We start from the raw sequence: 20,789 nt of genomic DNA on the forward strand, positions 1-20,789 counted from the left end.
CTCTTGGCTTTTCCCACGTAGACTTCCATCTAGATATATCCCCACAGCCAAAAGTCACACGGAGCAAGGTCTGGTGACCTTCCAGGCCATGATGTGGGTCCTCTCCTGCCAATACACCTCCTGAATCGATGCCATCTTGGAATCACATGATCACCCAGTCAGGTGATTCTCTGAATTTGAAGCGTTGCCAAGTAAAACTTTAAAGATTGCTGTGCAATACAAACTTTATTTTACTGAAATATCTGTTTGTTATAAAGTTATAGTGAATTTAAATGTAGGAAGGACTTTTTGGAAAACCCTGTATACGGATTGTTAGCAGATATTAGTATAAAATTTGCTGCTACCCCCAGTGACCAATGTACCAACCTGATATACACTGGCTACCATTGTGTGACAAAATTAACTGATGCCAATAACCATTATTCTACTGATCTTATATAAAATCTCAAATGTTCAGCAACAAACCTGAATTGTTAAATCACATTCTTGATTAGAGCATAATCAGATGACTGCAGTGCGTTTTGCAGTAGAAAATGAAACACTGTTAGGCAAGTACTTTACATTTTTTGAATGTTTTGCACTAAATTGCAGTCTATATATATATATTGGATTGGTAAAATGACAATTTTTTCAGTACCCTGATATGTCTGTATCTGCTGATACTAATAGAGTACCGATTAATCTGTCCCAGTGGCCAATAGGGCATCTGACTGCCATATGAGAGATCCAGGTTCATTTCCCAGGGTGGCTGATCTCGGGTGGAAATTTTTACGTTGTCCCTGCATAAAGTGGCTCTGGGGCTCACCCAGTCTGTAATAAATTAGTAACTTAGGGGAAGCAGCTAGAGGAGAATGGTGCTGATCACTTCACCCCTGTAGGCTGCCAAAATTGATATCATCTTGGACCCTACATCAGGGGGGGAGCTTTGGTTTTGGGGAGTGTGTCACCATACAATACATTAAGATGGACAACTTTTCTCTAACATTTTGCTCCTTACAAGCTACAAGCCCTCGAGAAACAACATTCTTATCCTGTTCGTATGCAGCCATGCAGCACAGATCCATGGTTGCCAACAGACCCACAGGGAAAGTGAAATCTTTGGGTTTTACCCTCCCCCGAAATCATGGATATTTAATTTTCTATTTAATGCTATTTAATTAAATAAGTATTTTTTACATTTTATCTAAAAGTCCTCCACTCCATAGGTCATCTAATGCCTTGATTGTTGCAGTTTGTCAGTAACATACCATATTTTTTTTAGTTTCCCAACGGAAAAATAAATGCGCTCATATCATCAAACTGAGAACCTAAACACAACATTAAAAAACTTTTCCTGTCCCCTACACACTGCTAAATGTGTGTTGTTTTTATGTATATAGAGCTCTTCTATAAAGTAAATTTTTGCTCTGCAGTAGCTTCAACATACCTTTCATAATTTTTAATTTCATACTGACACACTGCCTGGTTTTCACCAGCACATGTTTGTTTTACAAAGTACTTTCTGTACAGTGACCTAAAGTAGCAAATGGAATAACACGTTGTCTCTGGAATAAAGTTTTCTTTATTTCCAGAATACACATTCATTCCTACCAGTTTTATTTGAATTTGTAGCTTAGAAGATGCAACATTTTCATGAGCCACTTTGTGGCTGGCTACCTGCAGCAAACTACCCACTACGGAAGATGTTGTGTGGGGATATTACTTGCTCAGTAGGTTAAGAAAGTGAATAAAGTATTCACAGTCTTCACAGAATGTTTGCTATTTAATATTAGTTTGGTAGATATGTCATATTTCTACATCAGCAATATACAGGGTGGGCCAAAAAGTTGACCAAAGTGCTACATAGGGTTTTGGGAGTGCACCCTGTATAGTGCAACACCAATTTTATGTTTCTGGCTTTTACACTTTCCACACAATTTACTTTTCTGGTCACAAATTCTTAATAAATTTGCTGCTTTAAGTTCTTCATTCAGCTACAGTCCTCTCAGGGCCTCCCCGATGGTGCAGTGGTACCGTTGTCACCTTGCAATCAAGGGATCCCAGGTTCAATACCCTGTGGAGGCACATAGTGGTTTGGATCACACTTTCAACTGTAGGTCCAGTCCAATTAGCCAATATGTGCATAAAGTGGACTTAAAACAACAATTCAATTCAATACAGTCCTCTGAAAAATGTATAATCAGTATTCCACTAAATATCTGCTTTGTCAGCGACTGTGTGTAATCAAATGTTTGATAGTTACATTAAAAATTTGACATACATAATTAGAAATGATGTTTAAAATGTACTGTATCTGTATTGATCATATTTTCCCAATTTAAAAAATAGAGTATTTTTAATCTATATGAAGGTGTAATTTGTGTACCACCTAATGTCCCGTCACTCCTTATCTTCATTCTGTGTCGTGTGCAAACTCCAGGTTGTTCATCGTGAAGATTTTTCCTAAGAAAGCTAAACTTTTTTCTCCTCAGTGCATGCCAACCCCCTGGAAAATGAAAATGAACCAAAAAATATATATTTCACACACATCATTTCATTTCAGCCACAATAATATACAGTCAACTTCAAATTGAAGCAGTGTTTATTGAGGTGATACCATCATTATGGGGGAAATTTGCTTTGTTTGTCCCCTCACCCCCAGATAAAATATCTTCCTTGCCCCTTCCTGGGAAAGATTCCTGCGGACGTCGATGTCTCAGTGTTTTTTTGTTTTTATTTAACCATTATTATAGTAATTTAGTGCAAATTTGAGGCTCGACTAGGTATTGAATATGGGGCCTTGACCTGAGCCAGTAAGCTACCAATGACCTGGGAAGCGAACCTTTAGCTTCACACCAAATTTCACTGTTTATATCTGTTCATGTTATGTCCATTCCGAGGCATTCTAACATAAGTTGCATGTGGCTACATCCATGACAAGCAATTAAGGAAACTTTAAAATGTACAAGGCTTGGGCAAATATGAATTGATCATCATCCTGCTTTGCAGTTTTCTGCCCCTAGAAGTCAAGCCTCTCCATTTTTTCCTGTTCTTCCACCACTCCTCTCTTTCCATGGTGTTTCAATCTGTCCTATTCTCCTAACACACTGCTATCTGCTCTTTCCACAAACACCTTGGTCTCCCTCTTGGCCTTATTCCCAGTCCTTGTGCATTGTAAGCTCCTACTGGTAGTCTTTCTGCATCCATCCTCTTCGTGTGTCCAATCTATCCTGTCGTGAAGCTTCTTGGGCAAATATGGATCGTAGTGTGTAAATAGATCCATACCTGTGATTTCTTCATTGAAACCAAAGTAGCTAATTTTCAAAATACACTTTCTGGTTGGCAATACACTTCCGCCAGCACCTCAACACCTTGTGGATGTTGCTAAGAAAAAAGTTATTTGGTTGGATGTATGTATGAGATCCTCATCACTGCCAATCTTTCGCCTGCTCAGATGCTCCTTGAGGGGACCGAAGAGGGGATAGTCAAAGATTCATACTACATGGAGGATGCGGGACAAGGTTCCATGTAAGTTCTTGCATTGTTTGAGCAGCCACATGTGGACATGCATTATCCTACAGAAATGACAGTCATTTGTGACTTTTTCTCTTTTTCCTGATGGCAGTCTGCACTGGGTCTTAGGAACCTAGCACAATATTCTTCATTGATTGTACGATGCTCGGTGAGGAAATGTAGGTGTAGTATTGCTTGTAAGTCCAAGAAGAAACTGGACATTATTGCGTGTTAACAACATCGTGGGCTGGCATGCATGCAGTTCATTTTCCATCATTTTCCAACCCTTATTAAAGGCAATGCACAATTTATACTCAACATCATCTGACAGCCTATTCTCACCGTATTGTTGTTTAAATCTGACACAAATTTCAGACCGTTAGCAGCCTTCTTTGATGGAGGAATTTGATTACAATGTGCTGCTCCATGCTCACGTGCACCTTTCCTTAACTCATTCTTCTAACGACTAACTCGCTGTACAGCGATAACCGAGAGATGATGAAACGGACTTTGGACAGTCACCAACCTCCCAATACCACATTCGTTCCTACACCAGATGGCAGTGTTGTACTAGGTACAAATTATGATTCATATTTTGGCCAAGCCTTGTATAAACAGAGGACTTCAACACCCTACATGTCATTCCTTGAAAACTTTTACCTTACATTCTCCACTACCTGATCTTTGCACCAATATCTTGTCCAGAGCTGTAGGTCTAGTCCCAATGACTATTTCAGTGAACTGTTTTTACCCCTTATATTTTCTTTTATGTATGAAGGTATGACGTACTCAAATCACAAAACATTGTATCCATTGTTACCATTATTAACAAACTTAATGAAAACAAAATAACATGTTCACAGCATGTGACAATGAGGGGTCCAGTGGGGAAATTCACAATTTCATAATTACCTGAAAATAACAGTTTTCTAAAATTTAGCATATTTTCTGTTCTTTACCCGAAAATGTGATCTTATGTCCTGACAAATTTGGCCCATCCATTATCCATTGAGCTGACGCTAGAAGTTATTTTCCAAGAAAAACTTCTGTAAGCTGGCAACACTGCTTTGCCTATTATTTTTTTGCCCAATAAGTGTCAGCCTATTGCATGGTTGTACTACATTTATCATCCACTTTGGTTTATTGGGGTGGCCACGTTCTTCTTTCATTATTGGGAGGTACAATATATTCCACTAAAAGCCCTATCATCCCAGGGGGGAAAAATAATCCATCTCTCTAGGAAAATTAATTCTCAAGCTTTGAAGCATTTTTTTCCATCCTAAGATGCTATACATACAGCAGAGGTGCCATCTGCTAAAGGTTAATACAAATTAAGAGGACCAGATTGAATTTGTTACTTGACGGAAATATTTGGAATCATCACACAATGTTAATTGGACATTACCCATAGTCTAGTTCTTTTCAACTATACCTATTCTTACACCATGTATCGAGAGAGCATCTCTTCTCTTGTGTTCAGGTGAACAAATATTTCTCCCCCCCACCCCTCTCCCTACCTCCTGAAGACTAGAAAAGAAGTGCTCTCGAAATGACGTAGTGTTAGAATAAGTATAGTTAGAAAGCATTAGACGATGGTTAATGTCCGATTAACATTGCCTGCAGATGTAGTTCCATTGTTTCTAACGTTCAGCAACTTAATGGTTCAGTATCCTTGAATGTTTCCAACCTCTGGTTCAAGTCCAGCTATCCTCTTCTCTTGTTCCATTCCTCTTTTTCCTGTTTCTTCAAATTCTACTCTCTTCTTCTCCTCACATTATTCAATACCTGATCTTTCCACCCATATTAATATCAAACATGGATAGAAAGTACAGGGAGTTCCTAATGTCCTGTTACCATTATATGTGCACTGCTCTACGTCATGTGGTTTCAGAGTTACCTTTGATTGTAATGGGACCTTAGGGACACCGTGTATAACTGTACCAAGCATGAATAAATGTGGAAGAACCTCGCTTGTGTTTGTTTCATTGGTAAAGTACAGTTGTTCACATGCTTGTGTTCTTTCATAGTTTCTTTTCAGGCTGTGAAAAGGGTGAGTTGGGGTTCTCAGATGGTGTTACCGTATTCTTCGTCAGTTCATGACGTCTACCTCTTAACGGTCTTCCAGATTGCTCTCTTGGGGAAAAGTTAGACCTTGTGTTTCTCTGAATACCTTGATCAATCGTCTGCCTCTATGCTGATTAACAGAGTATACCTCTTCTTTTGTCCCTTCTGGGCTAGTGCTTAAAACATTGTATTGCTTCATTGTGCTTTTTTTCTTATAAAAAGCTAGTAATAGAGGTTTTGGGAAAACTAGTAACCAAGTCACCTGCACCACTTCCTTACTAATGTACAGAGCAGATATTTATGGAGATTAATTTTACTCCTTCCGTTTTTTTCATACTACTGTCGGTCGAAATTATTTTATACTCCTGATGGAGATTGAAATAGAATTCTCCTACAATTGGTGCATTTACTCACATTTTCTCTTAAATTATACCCACGAAGTGCATTATTGAACATGTTTTTCAATATTTTCCTGACATTCTAAGTCACATATCAGTTACAATCAAATTATACCTTGAAAAGGTATTTCAGAATCTGCATTACACACTGGTAATTAAACATTTACTCTGAGTTTTCTTAAGTTCCAAGTCTAATTTAAGCATACAAGGCAACATTGTTAGCACTATGCCATTGGGAAGGCACCATTTGCATACACAAGCTAGAAAATTTAGGAAATATTTTGTTTTACTGTTTTATAAGCATTAAAGCTTCTACATCATTGACATTCCCATTTTTTCGGTTGATTTTCCAATATATCTATAATTACATAACAAAATAGAGTATCTTCACAATTATTTTAAAAACTGGAGTTGGTGTGTCGGAGCCAGCATATCAGTGCAGAAGGGTCCTTGCGTCTCCTGGAATGCTAGTGGATATGACATAGTAATCGAAAAAAAATTGTGCATGTTCTGCGTGAAGTAAAAGAAGGCAAGTATTGCACATAGAATCATATCTGTGAACTTGCTGTCAATTTGATTTTCAATTTTGTTCCATGAACGAACTTGTTTTGTCTTCTGGACAAGTGGTCTAGCATGACTTGTAATTTGGGCATCCCTGCTGGCACAGTGGTAGCGTCGTTGCCTTGTAATCAAGGGGTACCCGGTGGAGGCACATAGTGGTTTGGATCCCAGGTCCAGTCCCGATTAGCCCTACTGTGCATAAACTGGACTTGAAACACCAACTTAATGACTTGTAACTCATTTAAAATAAGTCTAGTGGAATAGAAATTCCTTTTTCTATCTTCGGCATGGAGGTTGAAGATGACATTTTTCCCCCTGGTCTTTCATATATGTCGTTCACCAACATGTATATGTTAGGAATGAAGAAATATGACATTTTTGCCGATGTCAATAATGTACCAGTGTACATTTTACTGATACCAATACCCAAATGGCAAATATTCGTTGGAGAGGATGAATTTCTCTTAATTAATATTTGTAACAATGTAACTGGAATGAATTGTCTTTAAGGAACTGCACATTTAGACATTTACTTTTGAGAACAAGAACAAATGAATTATGTGTTTTCATTCATAAAAGTAACAAAAGAATGGCTATTTTTTTTCACTATAATAAAGTGGAACAAATACCTGTATACCATTTTTCACCTCAGAAAATGATAATCGTATTATGTAATAGTAAGATGCATTACAATCGAACCTCATTTACTATGACAATAATCATAGTAAGACATAGCATGTCCACCTAGGCAGGTTCAGCCCACAACCCTCTATTTCATTTTCATATATATTGGTAAAATAGACTAAACTACATTTTAACATGGAGATAATAACTACGTTCACTTAAATTTAAATTTCACTGCATCTTTCACTTCACGATCCATATGTAAGGGTCCCCTGCCCAGACTAATGACTGTCATATGTGTACTACCTGGCTTCAATTGTATGTTACTATTTTTGCCTGGCCGACCCTTATTCACTCATGATATCATTTTGAGCGAAATTTTGTTGCTGCAGCACTTGAACGTGCAATGTAATTGAATGACTGGTCAGAGCCAATCCATTCATAGTGCTGCAAAATTCAATCAGTACTTTTCCATTGGAACTATACCATATCTATCTATATCTCAATATGCACACACACTAAAATAAAAATACCCTCAGAATTAACAATAATCACTCACTCACTCAAAACTCAGATTTTCCACAAACAGCCACAGCATTAACTTCAACAACTGTTTCCAAGTGGCCATTATCCGCTAACACAACCTTTCAGACATCCTGAGAAAGATCCTACATATCAGTTATGCATCCAACCACGGCCCCTGGACTCAACCTAACCACTCGGTAACCATTCCACACACCCACCATCCAGCAAAACAGTTGAACACCGTTGAAAGCACCTTTTTATCTAACTTACGTTACTATCTTTTTCCATCATCTGGCTAAACTTCATTGAAAATGCAGCCAGCCCACAAAGTTATACAGTGGAACCTTGATAACTCAAACTTTGGGGGGGAATCGAGGTATCAAGGATTTCGACTTACCAAGGTTCGAGTTATTGAGGGCCAAAATCGCCGACTTCGAGTTATGGAGGTCTAAACACATTAACAATGATGGTTACGTACACGGCAGGGTGGGGGAGTTCGAGTCCCGACACGATTGTTGATCACCTGACATTGTACGTACGCACCCTACACTTCGACTTATTGAGGTCCGTGCGACTAAAACTTCAAGTTATAGAGGTGATTAGAATTTAACTTGGACTCATAGAGGTTTTCCATAGTCTACCTTCGAGTTATTGAGCTTGAACGGCATCCCATACACTGTACAGAAATTCGTCTTATCAAGGTTTTATTCGAGTTGTTGAGGTAAAATTAGTATTGAGTGTTATTTACAATTCAAGGGGATTACAAAAAAATTGACTTATCAAGGAATTCGAGATGTTGAGGTTCGAGTTATCAAGGTTCCACTGTAGAAAGTTTCATTTTGTGCTTACCGTTTTCTTCCAGATTTATTTATCCATTCCTATGGCTCCTTCCCTTTCCTTTATATATGCATAACTTATTAACTAATTAGTTTTCTTTGATAGTGCTACACACAAGTATTTGGTGTATCAAAGAAATATATTTCTTAATCATCGTTACCAATTCTCTTCAAGTCTATCTTGGTTATATCATTCCTGCTTCGTCTACAGGTCTCTTACCATTATGTTTCCCGACAAGAACCCCGAAATCTTTTGCATCCTCTCCCGTGCATGTTACATGGATGTCCACCAAAGTCTTCTTGATTTATGTATTCTAATAATATCAGGGGAAGAACATAGATTATGTAACCTTCTCCATACTCTTGTTGTTCCATACCTTTTAGGTCCAAATGTATTCTAATAATATCAGGGGAAGAACATAGATTATGTAACCTTCTCCATACTCTTGTTGTTCCATACCTTTTAGGTCCAAATATCTAAGATTTCAAAAACTTAATTTATGTTCCTCATTTAGTGTCTAGGACCGGACGGACATAATTACTGCCTTTAGATTCTTTGGTATTACACATTTGATTGGTTGGGTTTATCTTGCATCACTTTTCTCCTATTCTTGGTTCGCAAAGACATGGATGGGTGATGATATAATGAAATTGACTCTCGCAAGGAACATCCATGCCCAGAGCAGGATTCGAGCCTGGGACCTTGGTTTTCTAGCCCACTGTGCTAACTAGTCCACCATGGAGGTCAGCTGATGTGAGACGAGAGGATAAAATTTTATGAATGGAAAGAGAATAAAAGTTTATGAATAGAAAAACATTCATTACTTGAATTAAGTGTCCTTTTAATTTTCTCTTTAACATCATTTTCATGTGTTAATATTATTTATTGTAAGTATTTTGATTTGGTTTATTTTACTTCACTTTTCTGCCACTTTTGGCTAATTGTGAAGATGGGGATGGAAGATGATTTGATGAAATATATGAATGGACACACACACACACCACTGCCCAGGATGGGATACGAACCTGAGACCCCGGGCATCGTAGTATGATGTGTTAACCACTCCACCATTGAGGCCGACTCTATGTAATTTAATGCAGAAACTAACTCAAATTAATTGTTATCTGTAATTGGGTTTTGCTTATTACCAAATGCTTAGTTTCATCCTGTAAGCATAAATTTAGTTTTTTCTGTGCTAACTTTCAAACTTATCTCCTTTCCTGCTCTTAAAGCTTTCTTTCCCTAGTTGGTCAATGCCATCTGCATATGCTAGAGTAAAGGAGATAAGGTACCTTCTTGTTTTAACTTTTGCCGTCTTGTTTACCTGTGCATCTACCAGCACCACATGGCAGCAATTAATTCATCGTATCTCCAAAACTGCAGATGGCATTTCAGTTCAGTCTATTTCGTTCATTTATATACATGTGAAGTTTTGATTTACTCAAATGACAATGGGTATTTGTCAGGAGCTGAGGTTGTTTTAAGTGGATCAAATTTCAAATCAGCTTTTAGAAATGGTAGAGTTGTAGCTATTCATCGTAGACATTTTTTTTTAATGAAATTGCTAGAGCTTCAATAGGAAGAATGTTGAGTTTCCATCTCCATACAGAATAAATCTAATTTTGAGGATCCTCTGTGGCGAAACATTCCAAAATGTACTTACAATTGTACTAAGTATAGTTAAAGATTGTCCCATTAATTATCATCAAAAATATTTAAAATGTATAATGTACTCTTAGTAGCGAAAAAGTAGTGTTTCCAACTATTCCTGGAGTAACATGAGACTATTTAATCTAGTTACTTGAATTTACAATGGAACCCCGATTTTACATTTTCCCACATTTTAATTTTTTTTCAGCTAGGTCCCCTGAAAAACGTAAAATTGAGGTTTCACTGTATACACCACAATATACCACTCTGAGAATATATATATTTTTTTGTTTTTCTTCAGAAAAATTCAACAAATATAACAAAAGTAAAATTTCCCCAAAAATGTATTTTTTAAACCTTTGTCTGCCCTTGTTTGACCCCTAGTTAGTGCACAGTGTAAAAATCAGTTTGCAACAGTAGGGCATAAAATAATATTTACCTCACATACTGCTAGACTATCGTTCCGATAATAATATTTCTAGTCCTGAGTATTCCAACAATTAGTATTATTTTTATTTTATTATCAACTATTGAACAATTAACAACACACCTTTGTACAGTTGTAGGACCGCAAGAGTACTACATTTGAGATTATTTTTATTTACATCAGTTTATTGTGGGAGAATTTGTGTAAAAATGTAAAATATCTTCTTCCTTCATTTTTTGGGGAGGGGGTTACCAAAATTTCCGTTCCCACAAGAAAGTGATTCTGTGAGAAGAAAATAAAACCAACTGAATATTTGGAAAGGATCTGCTTGAAAGCCTTCCATCCCAACAGGCTTGCATGTGGATGAGGCCCACTAAAGTTTAACCCATAGGCCATAATGATTTAAATTTTCTCGGCTTTGCTGTTACCTACATGGATTTGTTTCGTTATGGCATACTCTTTACTCTTACAGTAACACTTTTTTTTTAAGTCATTGTAAACTAATACATAGTTTCTCTCTTTTAACAGAATTATGTGCATTTTAGAAGTCTGTAATAGTTGAATTGAAATTTTTCAAGTGTTAGACTAATAAAATATATGATTGGTCCTTGATCTGTTCTATTTAAAGTCACATGGGTAATCACTAATAATTTCACTAGCATGATAGTAGTCTTGTTAATAGATTTGTGTCCACTAAAGTTAATAATTTTTTATTACTGATCTAACTGCTAAATGCAATCTTAGCTACTTTAATTCTTAACCATTTAACATAACTCTTCTTTCCCTACAACGTGAAGAGGCCACCCGAGATGAAACTTTGCAGGTAGATTGAAAAGATAATTACAAGTAAGTAAACATCCTTATTCATAATATGTAGTAGTTTCTGAAAGTGTAAGTTAACTGTGGAAATGCTTGCAGGAAGAGGAAGCCCTCCTGAACGAGATGGAGGTGACCGGCCAAGCGTTCGAAGACATGCAGGAGCAGAACTCTCGATTGATTCAGCAGCTGAGGGAGAAGGACGATGCCAACTTCAAACTCATGTCCGAGAGGATCAAGTCAAACCAACTTCACAAATTAGCCAGAGAAGAGAAAGAAGCTCTTAATGAGCAGGTATGTTATTACATTGTTTGAGTTAAATTTTCTTATTTATTACAAAGGGTTCCTACTGGCCTGGAAGTGTCAGGCTATTAATTCTCGCTTGGCAGGATTGGAACCCAAACATACTTTTCACTTTTTACTCGTAACTGGTTTCATATGAAAATACTTGCTTGAATGAAGTAAGTTGTAAAGGTTTCCTGGCGACAAATGATGAAATGATTCTCTGAGTTGTGGAAAGGATTCCAAGCTTTCGAGAGCTAACGTTACTCGTCTTCAGGGTAGAAGTCGTCTATAAGGTTTACTTCAGATACCTCTAAAGGAAGGAAATGCTACATGACATCCGTAGATTTGAGAACTCATGGATCAAGAAAGCAAAACTACTATCAAGCTTAGCTTTCTTACTTCGATGCATAGACAAGAATATCATCCCAAACTTCGCCACACTTGAGCATGCGGAAAGAAATCTACTACACATTCACTTGGAAATCGCTTCACTTCTACCCTGAAGATGAGAATGGAAGCTTGAAATTCTTTCTACAACTTGCCTGGTCGATAGCCCAAAAGAATCTTTTCATCATTCGTCACAAGGAAAAGTTCGAGACTTGCTTCAATTCTACTGCTTGCTATCTTACAGAATACGAAGAAAAATTAAAAGCGCCACACAAACAAGACACAATATGTAAAGTTATACATGTTTACTGCTTACAATAATTCATGTGCAATACTCAAATAATACTTGTTCAAGATTTAACAACAGTCAACCTCCTATGTCCGTAGATTGTGCAATATCTTTGACACTACCCCCTCCGAATTTTCTGTCTGCATATTCATTCTTATGGAACCATTTACCACATTGACCCGAGGTGGTCTAGTCGCTAGGGTGTCTCACTGCCATGTGGGAGACCCAGTTCAATTCACAAGGTGGGTGATCTAAGGTTGGAATTTTTCCAGCCTTGTTCTTGCGTAAAGCAGCTCTCGGGGTCACCCAGCCTCAAGTCAATAGGTGCCTGGGAGGGGTTAAAGGGAACCCGAGCATGGTGGTGATCACATCACCTCAAAATGTCCGATATCGAGAATAAGGGGGGGGGAGCTACCTGCAAATCCCCAAGAATGTGCCTTCATGGCACGGTGCTATGTGCACGGGGAACTTTACCTTCACCTAAGACATTTGTTTCCGCCATTCGCTCTGTAGTGAGGGGAGGGGGGTGACCTTGATTTCATCCATATGGTTATTTGAAGAGATGTATCTTTGAACAGTGAGACTAATTGAAAAACTTATATTTGGCTGAAAGAAATAACCCGTGGTGCATCAGTCCATCGTGAGGGCCAGGCCGACCTGCCGGCAAGGTGGGATATCATCCAACCTGTTACAGGGTGACGTGTGGTCAGCACGACGAACCCCCAGGATCTGCTACTCATTTGTAGCTTCCCAATTTCCTCACGATGGTGGATGGCCACCGGTCCCATACAAGACCGAAATCGCCTCGCCTCCCCCAGGAGACGTGAACCTGGACATGTCCCGAAGCCCAAAGCCTGACCCCTCGGACCTCATGGCTGTGACATGGAACAAAAGAAGTAACAATCACAGTATCAAAAAAATGCACTTACATGCAAAATAAAACAATATACTATGTGCATTTATAGCAAAAATTGCTGAAATATTGAACATAAATGTGACTTCTTGTACTTGATTGTTTCCTTGTGTTTTTAAAAGAAAATGCTTTTTTTTTAAAAATATGTCTTTTCAATAAAAACATACATTAGCATAAAATTCCACAGACTGATTATTAGTAGAGATGAGTGTTGTTTAAAATAGGTAAGGAATTACATACACATTTGATTTAATAACATGTCTCTTCATTCTCAATAAATTTGAAGGTGGGCACCCTTGCGGCTCAGGTTGAAGCTCAGAACCAGGTTGTGAGGAAACTTGAAGAAAAGGAACGCATTTTGCAAAATTCCCTATCGACAGTTGAAAAGGAGCTTGCCCTACGGCAACAGGCCATGGAGATGCATAAACGGAAAGCAATAGAAAGTGCCCAGTCAGCAGCTGATCTCAAACTCCATTTGGGTAAGTTTTTCTAGCATGTGTGTTAATTTATCAACATTTCAACTTCAATTTTCCGTTATTGAAGGGCCAGGTTCAGCCTGCGACTGTTCAGCCACCTAACCCTAGTCAAGTGATGTTAGCCCAAAATTTTAAAATTCGTGTAAAATGCTCTTTATAAGCGAGGAACTATATGTATACATATACTGTATGTAATATTTAGCCACCCGACTAATATATTAGCCCCCAGGTTCGATACACGGTGGAGGTACGTGGCACAGTGGTTCGGATCCCTCTTAAAACTGTAGGTCCAGTCCCGATTAGCCTTTCTGTTCATAAAGTGGACTTTAAACAACAATAATTCAATTAAAGTCCCCCCAAAATATAGTTTTGTTATGGCTGCCATCGTAAAATGACAGCCAAAACCCCATTTTTCGTATTTCAGAAACTACCCATGCTATAAAATACATAAAATAAAATATGTTTGCCATTAATTCGTCTACCTTTGTTCTTGGTATCATTTTTTCATGTTGCAATTAAATGCCAAAATTGAGATATTTAGGGGAACAAATATTATTAGATGTGATCGACAAGTTTCAATCAGAAATTCTGAGCTAAATGTGTGAAGTTTAAACATTGTACCGACTCACTACTTATCTGCAGAATTGTAAGGTAGTACTTCTTGATGGACCATAACAATGGAGAAATGCTCTTCTTTTGCTGCAGCTGGGCTTCCTTTCATTGAAGGAGCTCAATAGTTTCTCTTAGAGTTTGGTGTCATGGTATATCAAACATGATTAATAAATAATTGTTCTTTTTTTGGAAAACTAAAGTCTAACGCTTACTAACTATATATTAGGGATGGGTAGATATGGCATCATACGGATAATGCACCAATATAAAATTCCAAATGGTTTATGAAAAGCCTGAATGGTCCACTGACCTCCTTGAGAAATGTTTTTTTCCAGATGACTGCAGTGCAAAAGAAGTTGCATATTTAAACATTTACTTTTTTTTCTTGGTTTATGGTATCCTTTACTTTCTTTAGCTGCTGATTCTATTGCATTACGTATGTGCTCCCAATTCTTATTTACGTCTGTCTCATTTATATTTTCATCATCATTTAAATCCTGCAAAACATCAAATCTATTTGACTATTAAATTTTATAACTTTTAGATTTTGTTGCTTATGATTTATCACTGCGAGTCTTTCTTTAATTTAGCAATTACTAAATAATGGTCACTGGCACAGTCAGCACCTCTATGTGAACGAACATCAATTATACTAGTATGCCTTCTCTTATCAATGAGAATATGATCTATCTGATTATGAGTTTTACCATCTGGAGAAGACCAGGTATATTTATGGATATCTTTATGTTTAAAAGTGGTACTTTTCACAATTAAATTCTTTGAGGTTGCAAAAGTAATCAATCTTATACCATTATCATTACTTAATTCATGAAGACTTTCTTTACCAATCGTGGGTTTAAATGTCTCTTCTTTGCCAATCTGTGCATTACAGTCACCTAACAGAATTTTCATATCATACTGAGAAAATTTATCAAAGACCTGTTCTAACTCTGCATAAAAATCATCTTTAGTATTATCATCTTTATCTTCCGTTGGTGCATCTATGTTTATTAAAAAAATTTTACACCACCTACCCTGTAAAACTGCATATGATATCCTATCATTAATAAATTCTACTGTTTTAAGAGCCGAGATAATTCTATTATTTATGAAAAAGCCTGTTCCAAAATTATGATTTTCAGTACCACCATAGAAAAAAGTATAATTTTTAGTTTTACAATTCCCTTCTCCTGGCCACCTAACTTCCTGGACAGCTACTACATCTAATTTATACTTCACTATCTCATTAACTGTACACTGAAATGCCCCAGGCCGGTAAAGGCTCAGAACATTCCAGGTGCCTAATTTAATATCCTTATTCCTAACGTAGATCTTATCCTTAGTCCAGGGACCTCCCAAAGTAGTCCCCACCCGGAGATCCGAACGGGGGACTATTTTATCTCCGGAATATTTTACCTTGGGAACATCAATGGCTTTATATTTCTGTTTCTTGACATGTCTTTTTACAGTGCAGAGTTGTCAGCTCTACGCCTAACCCCCAATATGAATGGAGGAACTACTACACAAGACAAACACAAACATATTAGACAGCACAATTACTACACAAGACGAACAAAAACACATGAGACAGAATAACTACTACACAAGACACACACAAACACATCACAACTATAACACAATATAAACACAAACACACCAAACTACTACACAATATAAACACCACACACACACACACACACACACACACACACACATAAATCATTATTAACACATAACATAATTAACACAAATTATTGGTTGTTAATATAGGTACCTATTAAGATTTCATACGGTTCTCTTTAACGATTATACCTAATCAGAATTTTTCATTAATATTGTTGCACAAAATGAGGAGCGCTACATTGCCATCTCTAAATGGGTGCAAGGCATAGAACTTCGGTTTCTCGATTCCCTAAGGTTTCTCCAGGCAGGCCTCGATGCTCTTGCTGGGATGCTCAACAACAATCAACTAATTATTACTTCAGCCAATTTCCCGAACTTGGATGCTAGTCTCTTCAGGTGTAAGGGGGTCTACCCCTACGAGTATGTCAGCGACCCTTCCAAGTTCGAGGAGGAGTCGTTGCCTCCCCAGGCTAAGTTTCACAGCCGGCTCCGAGGTTCGGGCATCAGCGATGAAGAATATCAGACAATATCTGGATGCTCTCAGACAATAACAATACTTTATTCATTGCTTGATCACAGTAGGATGAAAAGTCAAAAAAGGTTACAAGATACACAGGGGAAAAGAAAAAATCAGAAAATATACCCTAGTTAAGTGACTTTTACTTTTACACCCTACACTATGCTACACTATGAAGCAGTGATACACTAATTTCATTAGTATCATGATGGTATTATTGCTAAAAACAATACTACACAATTGTCTTACAAACTTTATAGTGTTATTTTATGATTATTTAAAATTTATTTTGAAAGATGTTTCATTGTTATTTCAATAGAGAAATACCATGCACAGATGAAAGAAGCTCAGCAGGTGGTTGCAGAGAAGACGAGTGCTTTGGAAGCAGAAGCTTATAAAACTAAAAGACTGCAGGTACGGAAGATCTTGTTTGCTTCTGATCACTTTACATGTTTTAGGTTGAATTGCATTACAAGATGTTGTACTCCCACAATGGGATACTCATTCTTACACCTTTTCCTCCTTGGGCAAACTTGAAGATGGGGGCATATTCAGGGTGTCTAGAAGTCAAGAAATCAACAGGTAGGTCAAGAAATTATGCATGTGGTCAAGAATTTTTGCTATTTTTTACAGTATAGGGAATTTATGTTGTTATATGCCTGTACTGGGATTTGATAAAATTGAATAATTGGAAATCTAGAATTGTATTGGGTTGTGGTTAAGATTTTTTCACTTTGTTTCTCAAATATTACATTTCTATATGCATGAAGTGTACAAATATTAAAGTAATGTGACCATTTCCCATCTAAGAGGAAGTCTGAAGGATTAATTTCCAAATGCATTAATACATAATTAAAGCAAGTATAAATCTCTTCTTAAGAAACACCTTCACTTTTCATCTTAACTGGCCTTGTGGTAGGGTTTTTTCATTGAATAAAAATATCTATTTTCTTGGTTTCCAACTCTACCTAAGTAGGGGGCGATTAAATACATGTTAAGAAAAGGAGGGGGAAAAGGCCACAAAAAAGGAAAGAAAGGTCAAGAATTTTCGATTTGTTATTTCGGTAGACATGGTGATATTCTTCTGCATGGTGCAGAGAACACTTTTTATGTGCAGTTATGCAACTTGTGTGTTATACAATGACGGTGATAGGTATAAAGAGTGGGGAGACGAGCATCAATAGTACGTACCTAAATACAATTAAAAATGTATATTTGGGCCTAAGGAACATATATTTATCAATTTTTCTCGTTTGCCAGTGGGAGTCCTTCATCACTTACGAACATTCCCCAAAACATGTTTTTTCTGATAAAAGTACAGTGCACGTTATTATTAATGGACTGAGCCTTGTTTACAAAGTATGCTCTGTTACAGATATCAACATCTTAGAAACTTTAACTGCCGAGTCTGTGTGGAAATATTCAGTAAATTTACTGATATTTCCATTAACATCCTTTTATGTTAATGCAAAATGCTGTACTATCAATTTATTGTCATACTCATTTCTTGGTGTTCTTTTCTTTTCAGGAAGAAATAGCTCAGCTACGAAGGAAAGTAGAAAGAATGAAGAAGATAGAAATGGCAGGAACTGCTGATGAAGTAATGATGGAAGAAATCCGTGAATATAAAGAAATCCTAACGTGTCCATCGTGCAAAGTTAAGCGGAAAGATGCCGTATTGAGCAAGTGCTTCCATGTATTTTGTTACGATTGTCTCCGAACTCGCTACGAAACAAGGCAGAGGAAATGTCCGAAATGCAATGCTGCGTTCGGTGCAAACGACTATCATCGGTTATATCTTTCAACTTAGAGAACTGAAGTTGCGATAATCATTATAAATATATATGTGTTATTAAGCATATTGTGTAAATCAGTGGTGAGATATTATTGAGTCTCTGTTCTCCCCCTCCCTTTGACAAAAACTGTCCAATGACTAAAAATCTAATAGATTTTGAAGGTCTTACTTGTCATTTTGAAGTTGCAAGTAGTAATGAAAATTATTAATCAAACTGATCTCATAACAGCTTCCCTTTGTCATTAGTGATGCCTTTATTATTTTAAAATTGTTTTTCAGTAACTTGGAAAAGCTACTGTACCAGAAAATTTTGCATTTTGTGTAACTTTGTTACATTACAATACTTAAGAGCATTTTTTTCAAACCATTTTTATTCATGGTTGTTTGATATTTTGAGCATATGTTGTGCACAGTTCCTCATGCAGTTTCTCTTTCATTCCTTTGTGTGGGATAATCCCTAAACAAAATAAAGTAGGGATGGGACCGATTAATCGGTACTCTATCAGTATCGGCCGATATAGGAATATCGGTGTATCGGTAAAATTATCGATTATTTTACCGATCCGATATATCGATAAATATCTGATAATTTAGTGCAAAATTCTGCCATTTTGTTTTAATTTTTATGCATAATCTCCATGCCCTAATTTCTAAAAAAGTAAATGTCTAAATATGCAATATCTTTTTCACTGCAGCCAGCTTGAAACACACATTTATTAAGGAGGTCAATGAACTTTTCAGGTTCTTCAAAGACCATTTCTAATTTCATATCGGATAGGTAGAATATCATTTATCGGTATCGGTACTTTATCGGTATCAGCCAAAATTTCATATCGGCCCATCCCTAAAATAAAGCAAAAAAGTCTGTGTTATTGTTTTCAGACAAAATTATACTTGTGATTATGGTGAAGTGTGAGTGAGATAAATTGTCAGAGAAAATAAGTTTTTTTGATGTTATGTTCTGTGAAATGATGTGTATGAGTGGTCATTTGTATTAGAGTGATTTTTTAGAGAAGCTACAATATGAAATCTCGTGATATGCAACTCCACAAAAGACAAAGTGAAACTTTGTTTACACACACTGACTCGACTTTCCGTCCCCAGTAAACCTTACAATTTGTTAAAAAGGGTTAAGTATGAAACAATTATTTTTTAATATGGGTTTTTAAACCATTAAGATATCAAGTATATTACTATCGACTGTTAAATAGACTCTTGCTTTATTTCAGATGCTAATAAACTAGTCAAATTGGTATCTTGCATAGTGATGCCAAGTTACAAGTTTAGTACGCAGATTTTCCAGTTTTGAATCTAAATTCAGTCTTTTGTGGAGTTAATTGTGAGTAAAATTTAGTCACACAAAATAAAGTCTGATCAAAACCACAAAATTCACCTCATTGAACTGTCCTGAGGTTGTGAAAGTGACTGGTTTCTATTTTATATGTGTTCTACTGTTTTGTTTCTTAAATAGTAAATCATCAAGTTCATGTTTATTCTGAAGAGAAATGTTATTTTTCTCCATTAATATAAAAACAGTATTACAATATTTTTGAAGACTTTCAATGTGCCATGGATGATGAATTTGTGAAATTGAGTCAGTTTGCACAACAGGCATACAGCTGTCTGGATCTTTGTTATCTTTTTAACATTCATACATATATGTAATATGTGATGGTGACTACTGAACCCTTTAATTTATTATAACAGCGTTAAGTATCATATAACTTTGTTCGTTATCTAACTATTGTTTTGAAAATAGGCAACCGGTGTGTTGGAGTTATATAATAATCAAATTTCGTTTCCAGTAGTTGTTCTACAACTGTATATAGTTAAAACAATTCCTATTTATTGAATCATTGTGTAAAAAATAAAAAATGGTGGTTTACTATTTACTCTAGCTGTGATTAAGTTGCAGTTCTAAGAAAAGCAAAAGTGTCCGTGCGTTGATGAAAGTGGTGCTCGAAATATTATGGTTTATTTTTCGTATTGTTTGTAAGTCACATTAAAATTGTGTACAGAACCTGTTACCATAAAACATTTTATGCTTAAGTTTAGGAGCATCAGGAATTCAGATATGTTGTCTTGCCTTTTTTTAATGTTAACACCTTTCTTTTATGATGATGCGTGATTTAAAAAGTTGTATATCCTTATTTGGAATTAAGATATCCTGTACACAATAAAAATTATGGAAGAATCAAAATAAATTCTGCTCCTGACCAGTCTAGGAAAATTATTATGAACAGAAAATGTACAACATATAGTATTGTATAGTGCATTTGGAACAAAAATAGATTTTTCAGTGGCGTTCCATGGTCTCATCTTCACAGCTCATCCTGAAGAAAAATGTTGATTGCAACTAGAGCTGGAATGTGGAGCATTTATACAGAGAGTGAGAAAGAGTGTGTGTGTGTGGTGGGTAAAATAAAGGAGGGTCATGAGGATTTTAAAAAAGGAAAGAGGAAAAACTAACCAAACACTGGAAAAATTCCAATTTTCAC

General features: G+C 36.5%; 1 protein-coding gene across 3 annotated transcripts in view; it reads left to right on the forward strand.

Moving 5' to 3' along the window:
* Bre1 (E3 ubiquitin-protein ligase Bre1) overlaps positions 1 to 20,507 on the forward strand; it is a 100,970-nt gene extending 80,463 nt beyond the window's left edge. For all 3 annotated transcript variants that reach the window (XM_083125714.1, XM_083125716.1, XM_083125715.1), the window contains exons 11-14: positions 11,497 to 11,688; positions 13,555 to 13,747; positions 16,816 to 16,910; positions 18,025 to 20,507. In XM_083125714.1, the coding sequence (XP_082981840.1) occupies positions 11,497 to 11,688; positions 13,555 to 13,747; positions 16,816 to 16,910; positions 18,025 to 18,306 (762 nt within the window). In that variant the 3' untranslated portion in view covers positions 18,307 to 20,507. The remainder of the gene's footprint in view (positions 1 to 11,496; positions 11,689 to 13,554; positions 13,748 to 16,815; positions 16,911 to 18,024) is intronic.
* The last annotated feature ends 282 nt before the right edge of the window (positions 20,508 to 20,789 follow it).

The sequence above is a fragment of the Lepisma saccharinum genome, chromosome 7 (assembly GCF_977018435.1).
Source record: "Lepisma saccharinum chromosome 7, izLepSacc3.1, whole genome shotgun sequence".
NCBI classification, from domain to species: Eukaryota; Metazoa; Arthropoda; class Insecta; order Zygentoma; family Lepismatidae; genus Lepisma; species Lepisma saccharinum.